General features: G+C 37.9%; 1 protein-coding gene across 7 annotated transcripts in view; it reads right to left on the bottom strand.

Moving 5' to 3' along the window:
• The window catches only part of ppip5k1a (diphosphoinositol pentakisphosphate kinase 1a), a 31,487-nt gene that overhangs the window by 15,461 nt on the left and 3,846 nt on the right, over positions 1 to 12,180 (bottom strand). For all 7 annotated transcript variants that reach the window (XR_005618744.2, XM_039654348.2, XM_039654351.2 and 4 more), the window contains exons 3-21: positions 11,208 to 11,403; positions 10,602 to 10,692; positions 10,405 to 10,490; positions 9,750 to 9,904; positions 9,194 to 9,295; positions 8,878 to 9,039; positions 8,626 to 8,747; positions 8,416 to 8,517; positions 8,152 to 8,238; positions 7,983 to 8,058; positions 6,641 to 6,750; positions 5,996 to 6,081; positions 5,783 to 5,908; positions 2,495 to 2,616; positions 2,220 to 2,402; positions 1,968 to 2,109; positions 1,659 to 1,882; positions 236 to 363; positions 26 to 140 (exon numbers count right to left, since the gene is read on the bottom strand). Coding sequence is in view for 6 of the 7 variants with exons in the window: in XM_039654348.2 (XP_039510282.2) it covers positions 26 to 140; positions 236 to 363; positions 1,659 to 1,882; positions 1,968 to 2,109; positions 2,220 to 2,402; positions 2,495 to 2,616; positions 5,783 to 5,908; positions 5,996 to 6,081; positions 6,641 to 6,750; positions 7,983 to 8,058; positions 8,152 to 8,238; positions 8,416 to 8,517; positions 8,626 to 8,747; positions 8,878 to 9,039; positions 9,194 to 9,295; positions 9,750 to 9,904; positions 10,405 to 10,490; positions 10,602 to 10,692; positions 11,208 to 11,403 (2,415 nt within the window). In the remaining variant the exon portion in view is untranslated. The remainder of the gene's footprint in view (positions 1 to 25; positions 141 to 235; positions 364 to 1,658; positions 1,883 to 1,967; positions 2,110 to 2,219; positions 2,403 to 2,494; positions 2,617 to 5,782; positions 5,909 to 5,995; positions 6,082 to 6,640; positions 6,751 to 7,982; positions 8,059 to 8,151; positions 8,239 to 8,415; positions 8,518 to 8,625; positions 8,748 to 8,877; positions 9,040 to 9,193; positions 9,296 to 9,749; positions 9,905 to 10,404; positions 10,491 to 10,601; positions 10,693 to 11,207; positions 11,404 to 12,180) is intronic.

Raw genomic sequence — 12,180 nt, 5'->3', positions numbered from 1 at the left:
ATAATGTGCTATACGTAATACTTACATCCAATAGGCCGCCATAACGGAAGATGCTAAGCAGGGAGTGGACGTGACTCTCACTCGTGAAATACAGCCGAGTACGGACATGCCTGCCTGGTGACAGCACTCCACGTGAGTATCTGGGATTCAAAGATATGGACAAATCTCATATGGTCAATAGGAGAGACCAAATAAAAGAAAGATGAGAGATGAGAGTAAAAAACAGGGCACTCACAGAGGATGCAGCTTGTTTACAGACTCGTCCTCATGTGTTCTCTGAAGGTCCAGTAGAATTTTCTTTACTAAAGGCAGACAGTAGGCATATGCAATTTCCAGCTTTTCCACGTTATTAATGCCATACTCCTAAAAAAATAAATTAAAAAAAAGTAGTTTACAATCAGATGTACAAGAGCAGATCCTGGCTTTGTGTGGAATACTGGGTAGAGGAATTTTGGGAAAAAAACACAACAACAAAAAACAGCTTGCTGTGCATTAAACAATTTTAATGGATGACATGGAGGCAAAGAAACGCCTATCGTTTAAAATCGTTTAATGCAGAGCTAGCCATGGATTATCCCGCTTATAAGGTATAAGCGGGTTATTTGTCAGCATTGTCAGACAATTTAAAGCTGTTATTGATGATTACAGCACAATATTTGACCGAAAGAATAAAATTGATGATTATTTTCGGCAGTTACGTTTCATAAGATCTAGCATTCAGCCACTTTGAATCAGACACAGAGATAAAGTAGTGCGTAAGATTACATTTATTTGATTTTGAATTAATTAATTATAGCATTTATTTGAATTATCGAGAGTGAGAGAGAGAGAAAGAGAGAGATTTGTACCTGCGTCTGTTCAGTGTCTCTCTCTATTAACAACGAAGCTGTGAGTTTAATTACTTCAGAATAGCGATGTAACCCCCTCTTTGCTGAGAAATATAATGTAGAAATTTAGTAGCAAAGCCATTTTATTTCTAAAAGTTACAGGGCAGTGTTGATAAGTTTCTGTACTCTTGAATGTGTACGAGTGACGTTTGTGTGTGTGCTCTTCAATGAAAACAGTGCATTATTGTAGAATAGAGATTAAACTGACTTGGAAATACCTGTGCATTAAAAGTTTTTTCCACACCTTCCAGCAAATCAAATTTGAGTATTCAGAGAGACCACATTATAACTAAAAATAAACAATCTTTTATTACCTAGAAGACTAGATTACAGTACCCAAGAGTATCACTGTTTTCTAGTAAGTCGCGAAAATAGCAAAAATAAAAACATTTTAAATTCTTAAAATAAAATTAAAAAATCTATATTAAAACTGAAATACAATAATATATATATATATATATATATATATATATATATATATATATATTAAATGTATTTCAGGGGTTGCACCCACTTTTACCTTCAGAACTAACTTAACATTTCTTATTTACATTTAGTTTAAGTTAAAGTACTAAAATAACTAAAACTAAAGCTAAATAAAACCTATAAGGACCTATTTAAACTAAAACTTAAAAGAAAAAAATGCTGGGGGGAATTTCTAATGAAATACTTGTATTCTGCCAAGCCCAATTCACATAAGCAACTGAAGAAAAATAAACTTTATCTTAGGGTAAAACATACAGGATCACGTTTCAGCATTTCCTCACACACCTGAGGTATGACAATGTCGGCAAGAGCTCGAGAGAGCTTGAAGAGTTCCCCTGTGTCCTCCAGGCCCAGGGAGCTGTTGTGCAGGACGTCATACTTAACACAGTCATAAATGTCAGGAATCTTGCTGATGTCATAGCGGCCGCTCTTCATGCGGAAGTCTCTTTCCAACTTAGACCAGCGCTGCAGCATCATCTCCAGTGTCTCGCTGTGGTACAGCTGTAAATCTGAGAGAGGCATTTACTCAGGTTGTATCAAGTTTATCTGTATAGCCTTTTAAAGTCTTTTTTTAAGTGAGCACAGAGCAATCACCTGCTGATTTGGGGTCTTCAAGTCTTTTGCGGATCTGTGAGGTGAGGCTCTGGACAAGGGTGTAGACCTGATCACACATACTCACTGGATTCTCCACAGCCTTCATAGAGTTCACCAGAGAGCTGCTGCATGTCGGAGCCAGCTGGAGAAACAAAAAAGATGAAGTGGACACAGATGTGCTTTTCATTTCAAGTCAGTGGAGGGACTAAAATACACCCCATATTTTAAAAGATGTCTGGCGCTCTGATTTACCCTGTCAAAGTCTCCTTCTGTGAAGATTTGATCTTTCTGCATGATCTCATGAAGTCTGGCCTTAACCCTCTGCTGACAGCCGCTGAGGGAGTCAATATCGTTATCCAGCAGCCCATTCATATTTGCACTCTTTACCATCTGGACCAGGATGGGTGTCAGTTCCCCTTCCAGTGCCAAGAGACCCTGCGAGGCAGACAACCAACACCAGCTTAACATCCTCTGTTAACTTTATATCTTTAAACCTTAGAAGACCTGTGTTTGTTGTGGTTGATGACCTTTGCAAAGGCAGCAGCAGTCATTTGCACCCTGCCCTCGTCCGAGGCATAGATCTTGAGGTCATGTCGGTAGGTGCTGTGCAACCTGAGCAGACCACAGCCTGGAAAGCCAGCATAATCCCCTATAAGTAGTCAAGAACATAACATTTACATATAAAAACTTGGTGAGACTAAATAGCCATATAGAACAATTGTAATCAACCCTGTTCCTGAAAACCCACTGTCTTTCCGGGGTTTAGCTCCAACCATAATCAAGGTCTTAACTGACAATTAGAGGCGTGGGTGTTGGAGCAGGCTGAAATGAAATTCTGCAGTATAGTGGGTCTCTAAGAACAGGGTTAAACACTACTATTATAGACGCTTTCATCAGACGCGTTGCCATTGTGTCGAGCTGGCCCAAAGTTAACTTCCGTTCTGTTCGTTTATTAGTGTTTACTGGATAATATGGCATTGACTACAAATGCAGTGAAAGCTAAGGTGATGAGCAGGTTGTTGAGCTGTGGGGTGCAACCTGACCTAGGGAGCAAACGCAATTTTTAAAAATAAAAATGTCAAGGTTTCCTATGAGAGAGACGGCGGTATTAAAATAGCCTAGCTATGTTTACTGAGTGATAACCGGTACAGTGTTTCCCATACATTTATTAGTGGCAGCCCACCACATTATCAGCGCTGACCGCCACATATTGATTTCCGTGTTAACAATTTAAGATGGGAAAAGTTGTAATTGACTGCAGAGTTGCGTGCAGCGCATATTCGTACGCTCTCTCAATGAACAATGATTAAACTGTTCCTCAGAGCAAAGTATCAGAAGACTTACAGCGCACAATATTCATATGAACGATATGGTTTTGTGACACTTCTATGGTGTGAATGACATTAAAAAAATACTGCTGCACAGAAAAAAAAGCAGAAATTATAGCTAGGAATAAACAAGAAAATGGGAAGCATATAAAACGAAGACTGCTGAATAGGTGCTGGGTTTTATCCCAAAATTGGGTTACACTTAATAATACCTTACATTTTATTAACTTTCAAGGACCTTATAATAAATGCTTCACAGATATTTGGTTAATAGATTGCTGCAGGGATGGTGTATTTTTCCAAGACAACCCAGAATTTTGCATCACTCTGGTTTCCTCAAAATCCATTAGCTTTTGGATTATTGCAAAATAAGCTCTGTGACAAGTTTATAATTCTTGCACATTTTGTTAATCAAGATAATCTTCACAATGAACACGTTCATGAATATTGAAGCATAAATACAATCTGCAGTAGATAAAGTTAAGCTATAAAGAACTACACCACAGTTGCATGACATCAACGTCACCAAACGCCTTTTTTCCATTCATTTTTGCTCAATGAAAGTTCATAAAGTTCATAAATGCTAATTTCCGGGTTTTAGGACTTTGCAGCACTCTATGTGCATTCAGTTTTTGTTTAAAGGGGGGGGGGAGGGTTGATTGCGATTTCACTTTTTTCATTTCAAATAGTGTGTAATGTTGCTGTTGGTGCATGAACAGTATCTGCAAAGTTGCAGCGCTGAAAGTTCAGTGTAAGCAGAGATATCGTCTTTTAAAAATCAGGAAGTATAATTGCCTACAAAAACGTCTCGATTGGGACTACAGCTGGATTTTAGACGTCACTAACCCATACATTTGCATCAACACCTCCCTCCGGAAAATGCAAAAAAAGGGCATGGCCATATTTCTGCGGTTCGTGGAGTGTGTTATGTTCACCCAGCTGTGAGGTCTTCTGTGTTCGAGCTTCCCACGGACGCTGTACTTCGTCAACATTGGATACAATTTGTTTGATTATGTTCCTGAAAATGACGACCGTAATCTGTCTCTCTGTGCTGCGCATTTTACGGAAGACGGCTTCCAGAATCTCCACGAATTCAACACCGGATTTAACAAGAAACTGTTACTAAAACATGAAGCAGTTCCGAATTTAAAACCAGAGGCAGCAGTTGTTGGGCCACAACCTGTAAGTAGGCTAAGACTTCAACATTTTAAATGTATTTCCATGTATAATTCCAGACGTAGCCTTGTGTTTTATTTTTAAGTACTAATGTTTTAAACATATTTTTCATGTATATATGCTTTATGACGTTATTTTCGATTTGATTAAGACCGTAAACTAATGTCAACGCTGTTTGTGTTTAACATTAGCAGCCAATCATTTGCTATTGTTGCCAGTCAGATGCTATTGTGTAAAACAAATGTGTATAAAGTTAAAAAATGTGGCAAATTATCATTCAGAAACGTTTAGTAAGAGCCGTGTGTGGTGAGGTTCTGCTTGACTCTTTCATCGCCGCTTTCTTGGTCTGATTCTGCCTCAAACCGATACTGCAGTTCGACGCATATTTACATCTGAGCGCAGGCACATTTCCCCCGTAAAGGTAATGGGCGCGAAGTATCCGGACAACGTTAGCGACAGTTTAGCCAATCACACACACCAGCCCAAACTAACCAATCTGAGCCCATAGCCTGTTTCTAAGGGGGTGGTTTCATAGACTCAGGAAGTCAACCGCTCGTTCAGGGGACAGAGGAGAGCGCGGCTGACAATAAAGGTGAATTTTATGAAAAATAAGACTTTTTAAAAAAGAAAAACCACGAATATATGTTATATTGCACCCCATAAACAATCATGCTAAGAAAAAAAGCAGTCAACCCCCATTTAATTAGTCATGACTCATTACTCAACTGTAAGTCAGTAATTTAACTATGATGAATATTCATATTTGAAAATGCACCAAGTAGTGATTTATTAAGCATTATATAATGTTTGTAGATGACTAAATAATAAACATTATTAAAATGTCATCGGATATTGTGTCACCATCATTAATATGAATGTTAATCAGATTTAGGTGTAATGTTGGATTAGAAAGGTGTAATAAGGTGCTGAAAGCATGAGATTTGTGGACTTTCATCTGGTCCTCGGTCAACAGTTTTGCTCCAACCCTAATCAAACACACTAACACAGCACCAGGTGCGACACAAGTGTCAATTGCAAGTTTCAGCCCGACGCCGTTATCATTTTCACATCCTGTGCCACGTTGTCCAAATAGCAAATGCATTTATGCCCATTTGTGCGCCCAAAATTTAAATGTGGTTTCCAGACCACGTTTCATTCTAGCCGGGCTATACATCTCTCTCACTTTTGCTCAAGTGCCAGTGATTAACCCTCTGTGTTGGCATGCCTGCCATAGATTGCCGACCCCTGGCTTAGATTGTTAAAATAGGGCCCCTTAGTGACAGACAAACAGGAGGGTTTTTTTTTTTTCACCTTGACCTCCAGGATACATGCAGCGGAAAGCCCTGCCGAGTTCTTCAGCCTGAACTCTGCCTGCTGGAGTCAGCTCTCCTCCCCACTTTAGCACCAGGAGTATAGAGGCACCCTCCTTACGGGTATCTGCACACAACACAAACAGCAGCACCATAATGCATGGCATGATTAAAGCCAAACACGACTGAGTTTCTTGATCAACACTCCTCATACCTTCCTCCTCACTGGATGTTTTGGGTTGTCCATGAGGAAGGTAGGTTAGCTGCACTTTCCTATTGATTCCAGAGAAATGGCCATACCTGAAAAAAGAATAGAACAGAACAGGGACAATAGTTTAATTAGGGTGTCTACAGGCCCCAAAGAAGTTTACTTTCAACTTCCCTGTTCTTGACTGACATCTAAATTAACATAGCCAGAAGCACCTGCCAGAACAGCTGCTCAGAAATCCATCCAGTGCATCTATGCTATTGCTGAATGAGTGAAGCTTGTCAAGGGTTGTGAAAGGGGACACTGCAATTTCATTGTGTCATAGGACAAAACTTAATACTGAGATTCTAAAAATATTGCATGTTGGAAATATCACCGAACATAGTGTTCATTTACAACATCCTTTAACTGAATCTCCTTTAAGACATGTTACATATATCTCCTTAGATACACTAGAAACATTATTTTATTTTATTTCTGAAAGAAAGCATCTGTTAAGTATATGATGGAAACTACTGTATTGTTTTATGTAACACCAGAGCTTGTGTCTGGAAAATATGTCATGTGTCAAAAGACTTAAAAGGAGGCCACCAAGGAAGACTGCAAGTGTGCCAGTTAGCATGGCCCAGTTAACATCTTACATTAACGTACATTTCTAGAACGGTCTTCAGTTGTTCAAGCTTGGACTTCTTCTCCTCAACTTCACAGTCAGTATGCTGTCCTATATCTGTCAAGAGTGTCCTGGTAATGTCCAGAACTTCCTGTGGAAACACAGATATGGAGTAGCACAGCAGGTTAACAATAAATTCAAGGTTTAAATGAGTAGTTCTCAAACAGCGGGCCAGGGGCCCACTATGAGGGCTCTGCAAACTTTAAAGGGGGCCTCAAGATGACTTAAAATTATGTAAAATAAGACACAACAGGTGTTGAAATAAGTTAAAAATTTACCAAAATCAAAGTGTTTCTTATTTTAATTTACCCCCTCAACAATCTTTTTTTCCCTGAAAACTTCAATATATGAGGAAGCCTAATTTTAAAAGTTTGATTGTAGACCTGGGCCAGTATGTATAGAACTTCTAAGAAACGCTCTTAAGAATAGTCTTAAGCTTTGACTTGAGTGTCAAAAAAATTCTTAGCAAAAAGTAGAAATTCTCTAAGAGTAGAACACTTTTATAAAGAAGCTAAAAGCAACTTTCATTAAAGTCCCTGATTCTTAAGTGCTGTGAACTACGAACTACAATGATGTCAACCCAAAATTGCCCTCAACCACTGAATAAGCCAATAGTGAGCCTGCAAGGGTGAGGTCACTGCAGCATGAAAGCAATCGTTTAATGTAATTATAATAAAATCATTTAATTAAGACATTGAAACTTTAATATTTACATTTTTTTTTAAATTATCACAAATTAGTATTGATGTTGTGGAATCCTTTTCAATTGATAGATGTCTCCTCATTTACAATTGGAGCAATGATGCAAACATGGGTTCCATCAATGGATCAACTCTGGGAAGCTTGCAATCCACATAAAAGTGGCTTGATTTTGTGGCAAGATTTGAAGATCAGTTGGAATGTCAATGAACTGGCCAAAAGTGGGGCAAAGGAAAATTGACATATTCACCCTTTATTCAAATAGTATTAAAAATGTGTTTGTTACCTGGGAATTAATTCTGCTGGAATATTCAACTCGTCTAGTTAATGATCAGCCAGTCCAGTTTTAACTGTCAACAATTCTGCGGAAGGGTTTTCCCGTTCATGTGCCCCAAGTGAGTTCATAAAGGTTTTAAATTTCTATTGTACTGCAGTTGTGTATTTATTTATTTTTACTTTATTATCTTATTTATTTTTTACTCTTTCAGTGGCCTAGGATAAATGCGCTCATTATTACTGTATTACTGCAGACTATTTTTTTTATTGAGATATTTTTTTTTGTTTGCTTTCTGTTTTAATGTTGGAACATGTTAAATAATTTAATGAATAAATAAAAATTGTTACCTGGAGCTGTTTGGGTTTCTTTAGCTTCAGCTTGCCCGTTTTATATCCACCATATTGTTCAAAAAGTTCAAAAAACCTAGAAGAAAGGAAAAAACACCATATTTTTGCTATTTGGATATTAGCAATGTTTTAAGTGATTAAGCCTATTAAGCAGGTGGCAAGAACACACATGGGATTCCGCACTTCCATCTTCATCTTCTGCTTTGGTGTACGATCTCCATGACGGATCACAGCTATTACGCAGCGCAGCTCCATCCTAGCGAAGAAAAAAAAAATTCTGATGCGATATCATAATAGGTCACTTAAAGAGTGGACAAAATATGAATGTTGTTGCATTAGACAATAATAAAAATGAAAACAAAGAATAAAGTGGAAAGATGAATTTTACTATCAAGTCAAATGGCAAGATGTAAGTGTAGCATGTGATGCGTACATGGTGCCTGATGTGGTGGGTACAATAGGAATGTCCTCTGCCTCTGTAGGTATGGACCATGGGATATGGAACTGAGGAGCCAGCTCCCTCATTACAATATTTCTAAAAAAAAAAAAGAAAGAAAGAAAGAACAAGCCAAACTCAACTATATATTAATATGTTTGAAATACAAAGATTTTGAATCTTTATCTGATGATCATTAGGCTTTACCCCAGGATCTTAGCACAGTCGTCATAGTATTTCATGGAATTCTTCACAAAGCTAAATCCGTTGACATCACACACATACGAGTGGCCGTTGGCTCGGAGGAGGTCGAATCCACACACTGTTTGCTACAGTGTAAAAAGTATTTGAGAACAAAATCATCATGAACAGATTAAACCCTTGAAACATTTTCAGTCTGCAAATTCTTTCTTGTACATTCATAAATTAATTTTTGAAACCAAGTAACGAGCAGCTGACCTTGAATGCCAAACACACTTTACGGGCCACAAGCTTCTCCATGGCAGTAAGCATGACTGGGTAGCGGATTTCTTTGCCTTCACTGTCTCGCTCAACTTTCCCGTCAAGTGCAGGGGACTTACGAGCTTCTGCATGAGCATAATCTGGCCCTACTGTGTACACCTGTACCAAAAACACGCACAAAAGAATGTTTCTGCTTCTCTAAAAATTTACAAATGAAACAGACACGTAAGAAAGCAGAACTTTGCTCTATATAGATCAAGAGCAACAGGGTAATGCAATCACTGAGTAGAAAAGAAGGTAAATTATTTAGTACCTTCACATCTGTTCCATCAGTTGGCATGAACTCTTCATATATATAGGAGCCAGTTTTCCTCACACAGCTCTCTGGAGAGTAAACACTACTTCTGCTCCCAATCTGAAACAAACACATTCACACTCAAATGTTACGATTTGCCATCATGCAATTGATACTCCATACTGACATATTATGCTGTAAAATAAAACGTGAAAATATCCAAGCTTGTGTTAACCACAAACCTTAATTCAAGGAATTTAACCAAAAACCCATTGACTTCAGGACAATGGAACTGGAAGTTAAAAAATGCTGACTCGTTCCCAGATTTTAGGACTTTCATGCATCACGCTATAAATATGGTTGGTAAATCAGTTGTTTTAAATGAATGAGCTGCTAAAACAAACTGAGTTGTGTTACTAGTTGCTCCCCAACACTAACTGTAGGATAAACTCTGCAATTATGTAGGCTAAAACAAATGTGGGCATGCTCTTCTCTGTTTGCTGTGCTTGTTATGACTCAGCGGATGCAGCTCAAGCTCTATGGGATAGAAAATAGGCAGCCACTGCAAAAACACCTTCCTGAAGAGGCGTTGGCTGCCTCCCCCAGCTGAAGTTGGGTAGTAGATGTACACATTATGGTCCTCGGCAGAAACGGGCTTCTCTACGAATGGTTTTAGAAAGACTTCGCCGTTAACTTCAACTTGGTCTTCTCCCTCAACCAGGTTACACTCTGTGCCAAAACAGGAAAGAAAAGGCCAGTCAAAACAGAGTTCCAGTGAATAGAAACAATATCTGAGCAGATATACAGATAACACAGTCATCATCTGAGACAGGACTGTAATGGGGATTTATAGCTGGGTAAATATAGCACTTTGATTGTCATTTGTTTTAGAGCAGAATACATTTTTTTCAGGTCCTCGGGGAACTGTCATAGCTGCCAAGAACATAACGGCTCAGTGGACGCCAGATGGTCACATCATGGACTTCAGAGCAATATTTGTATCCTTGGCCTGTGTGAAACACTTAAAATTGCTCTACATGAGGGGCTATATTTACTCAGAGACTAAAACAAATCAGTCCAGAGACAAAGCAGGACACTTTGATAATATTTCTACTTCACTGTTGGATGATGAAGAAATAAGCAAGCAAATAACAAAAGATATCAGGAAAAAAAACTTTAGACACTCAAAAATTCTGTTTGTATATTTTGGGAAAAAAGCTTTGACTGACCATCAGGTTTGTCAGGGTCACGGTTTAAAACGGCATAGCGTGGCAGATCTATCCCCTCCTCCTGCAGGATACGATACACCTCCCTCCTAAAATATGATTAACGAAAGACAGAAAAAGCAGGATGCAAGGACAGGATGCTGAAATGTATGCAAATATGAGATATGCAAAACTGTGGTTAATAAAAAATATGGTTATACCTATCCTGTATGTAATACTGCATATTAAGATCATTGATGAGCAGCGGGTTACGGAGCTTTGCGTAACTCACTGCCTTATCCAGGGGGAAGCCTAATTCAAGAGAAAATATTACTGTTGTTATTATAGGCATGCTAATATAAAAATAACTTGTCAAAGACAAAACACACTGGTAAACAAATGTGTAGACTGCTTATCAGGATTATTTATATACCAACGAACAAGACTTAAGATGGTCACAATTACTGATGTTTTGCAAATTTTTGTGGGCGGATTCCAGCAAAAATGCAATCTGGAATATATTATGAGGTAATGCCCAAATCTGCTGCATTAACCAACAGAAAAATGCTTGGTTTGAAAGTGACTTTGTGACCTGTGCTTCATACTGCAAATTACTACACAATTGACAACGGACATTTTTGTATGCAAAACTTCACTAATGTGACTGCACATTTTTTGTCTCATTAGATTAGCTAATGATGCAATAATGTTAGGTCACTGAACAAACAGGAGACCCCTTCAAAAAAGTTGCTTCATTGAGTGGTCAATACTTCAGTGGAGAAACCTTATCTACAACCAGCTCAAAAGGGCACAGACACAAAACATACCTTTAGAGTGAAATGAGATCAGGCAGTCACAGAGCGGCCACTTTTCCACCGGCTCATTGAGTATGACGTCCTCTGGAAAGATGACCACTGTGATGTACTCAAACTTGCAAAGACGTTCCAAGATCTGAGTCATGGGTTTGGACTTAGATTTCTTCATCATACAACAAATCCCCACCACGATCTGACGCTCTGGAGGCTAAAAATAAGGATTTAAATGAGATATACATCTACCTAAACACACTTGTATTTGCTGACATCAGAAAAGTGGTTTTCAAAAGTTCTTAAATAATTACAGGAATTACTTGAAACATACTGAAAAACAAAAAAATCTCTGAAATATACAAAAATGTAAAATGCTAGGCTTCCAAGCAATATAATTAATGCGGTAAAAGGAAGCAGTTCTTTTTAAACAGTAAAAACAGAAAGGAGTATTTTTTTTTAAAGAAATTAATACATTATTTAGCAAGGATACATTAACTTGATCAATTAATATCTATTCCAAAAAAATACCCCAGTTTCCACCAAGTTCACCATTAAATAATAAGACATTTTAATTAAGCAGCCAATCAGCATATTAGAATAATTTTCGAAGGATCATGTGACACCAAATACTGGAGTAATGATGCTGAAAATTCAGCTTTACCATCAAAGAAATAAATGACAATTTATATTACAAAATATATTAAAGTAGTAAACAGTTTGTTTTTTTTACTGTATTTTTGATAAATGCAGCCTTGGTGAGTATAAGAGACTTCTTTAAAAACATTAAAAAAAAACATTACTTGCATGCATTTTTTAAAAGAATAGCTAACTTTCGTGTTACAAAATAAGGTGGACATGGAAGCTCATGGAAGCTCATGCTTCTACTTCCACTAAAACAGGTAACTGAGATGGTACAAAATAAGAAATAAATTAAATTCTTTTTTTTTTCCCCGAGAAAGAAAATGATGACCCAAGTTTTGGGGCAAAAATC

Source organism: Pimephales promelas, chromosome 1, assembly GCF_988280905.1.
Source record: "Pimephales promelas chromosome 1, fPimPro1.hap1.1, whole genome shotgun sequence".
Classification (NCBI taxonomy): Eukaryota; Metazoa; Chordata; class Actinopteri; order Cypriniformes; family Leuciscidae; genus Pimephales; species Pimephales promelas.
The sequence above is the reverse complement of the archived record's forward strand: the minus strand, read 5'-3'. Positions and strand labels throughout refer to the sequence as shown.